The sequence below is a fragment of the Scylla paramamosain genome, chromosome 31 (assembly GCF_035594125.1).
Source record: "Scylla paramamosain isolate STU-SP2022 chromosome 31, ASM3559412v1, whole genome shotgun sequence".
Classification (NCBI taxonomy): Eukaryota; Metazoa; Arthropoda; class Malacostraca; order Decapoda; family Portunidae; genus Scylla; species Scylla paramamosain.
The window spans coordinates 18,824,687-18,826,499 of record NC_087181.1 but is presented as its reverse complement, the minus strand read 5'-3'; the positions used below and the strand labels follow the sequence as shown (position 1 = coordinate 18,826,499).

Here is a 1,813-nt window from a genome sequence, read left to right as displayed (position 1 = left end):
CTCTCTCTCTCGTCCTCTCTCTCTCTCTCTCTCTGTGTTCTTTCTTTGTGTTGCTTTGTGTTCCTCCTCCTCCTCCTCCTCCTCCTCCTCCTCCTCCTCCGTGTCGCTAAGGAAACCCACAGCAGCTCATGATAGTTGGAGGATACGACTCCCCCTCCCCTCATCCCTCGCCTTTAGAAGCACTCCAGGAAAACGTGTCAATCTCCTCCTCCTCCCCCCTCCTCTTCCTCTTCCTCTTCCTCTTCCTCTCCTTCACCTTTAGATGCACTCCAGAGACACGTGTCTATCTCCTCCTCTTCCTATTTCTCTTCCCTTTCCCTCCCTCACCTTTAGATACACCCAGGAACACGTGACGATATTCTTTCTCTTCCCCCTCCTCCTCTTCCTCTTCCTCTTCCTTTCCTCCCCTCGCTTTTACTCTCAGGGAACATGTGGCGACCTCCTCCTCTTCCTCCTTCTCTTCTTTCTCTCCCCTCTTCCTTACGAGCACCTCCCTCCTCCGCAGGTTCACGTGCCGCCCCCCGCGTGCCGCATCAGTGTGCCGCACATAGACCAGGACGCCGCTGCCCAGGTGTTCCCGCGCCGCCCACCAGAGCCCCGCCTCCCACGTGCACCTGACCCGCCATCGCCTGCGCCTCGCCTCAGACTCCATGGACCACAGCACGGGGCGCTCCCATGACCAGGTGGAGGTGTCCAGGAAGGTCCGCAGCGCAGAGAACCTGAGGCATTACCGCATCGCCAGCACCTACTGTGAGTGAGGGCTGAGGGCAGAGTGGTGAGGGGAGTGTGGTGTGGGGCAGGGTGTGAGGTGAAGCAGGGTGACGGGGCCGAGACAGGCTTGCTGGTAAGGGTGAATGTACTCGTAAGGTGGTGCGGAGAGGGTGATGTGACAGAGTGAAGGAGGCAGGGCAGGGCAGAGTGAGAGTGCAGGGTGACGAGGAGGGACAGGGTGGGCGGCAGGCTGAGCGTGATGGCAGTGCACGTGTCTCATTGCAGGCCGCGGGTACAGCGAGGGAGAGCGCGGTGCACGGGACGCAGCCTGGGCTGGGCGAGGGCCTGGGCGTGCCGCACAACCCCCTGGGCGCGCCGCCGCTCGTGCCAGAGCCAGAGTCTGGATCTGGAGCACTACCGCTCTCCCCACGCCGGGCCCCCAGGAAGCGGTGGCGCGCGGGCCGCAGCTGGGACAGCACGTCCGTCACCAGCCTGCGTCGCTCCCCCACGGCGGGGCCCTCCTCAGCGGGCGCCGAGCCTGTGTGCACAACGCCCGAGCTGCGGGTGTCTCCCACGCCCCCGGACATCACCACCCCACCATCCGCACACCCACATCGTCCTGCAGCGCCAGGAGACCATCATGGACGACACCACGCTCTTCCAGGTGCCCTACGCCACGCTCATGGAGGAGGAGCTCGAGAATGACGCCTAGCCACGCCCCAACAAACAGGGGGGCGCCGCTCCCCCGCCACAACCTGCCGCAGCTGGCGGGTCGCTTGATGACGGTAGTGTTAGAAGCAAAAAATAGCCTTGTGTGCTCCCCGCTTGGAGGGAGCCGCTGAATCATTAATTTCCAGATTGGTTTGGACAGTTTTCAAATGAAGGGCGAGGCGCGAGGGCACATGGCGGGGCGCGGGTGAGCGAACCTGAGCCGTGAGGTGTGCGCCACACCTGAGTGTGTGTGACACAATGCCTGCTGTGTGGCCTGACTCTTACTTTTATTTAAGTCCTTTGTATGTTTTGTATTCAGACTAAAACTCGACATGTGGAACATTTTTACAACGTGTATGATCTTTATTTACTGGTAGTATTGTAATCAATC

At 60.7% G+C, this 1,813-nt stretch overlaps 1 protein-coding gene across 9 annotated transcripts in view; it reads left to right on the top strand.

Moving 5' to 3' along the window:
* Nucleotides 1–1,451, top strand: part of LOC135088793 (uncharacterized) — a 90,367-nt gene extending 88,916 nt beyond the window's left edge. For all 9 annotated transcript variants that reach the window (XM_063983839.1, XM_063983832.1, XM_063983837.1 and 6 more), the window contains 2 exons: nt 506–750; nt 997–1,451. In XM_063983839.1, the coding sequence (XP_063839909.1) occupies nt 506–679 (174 nt within the window). In that variant the 3' untranslated portion in view covers nt 680–750; nt 997–1,451. The remainder of the gene's footprint in view (nt 1–505; nt 751–996) is intronic.
* Nucleotides 1,452–1,813: the final 362 nt, after the last annotated feature.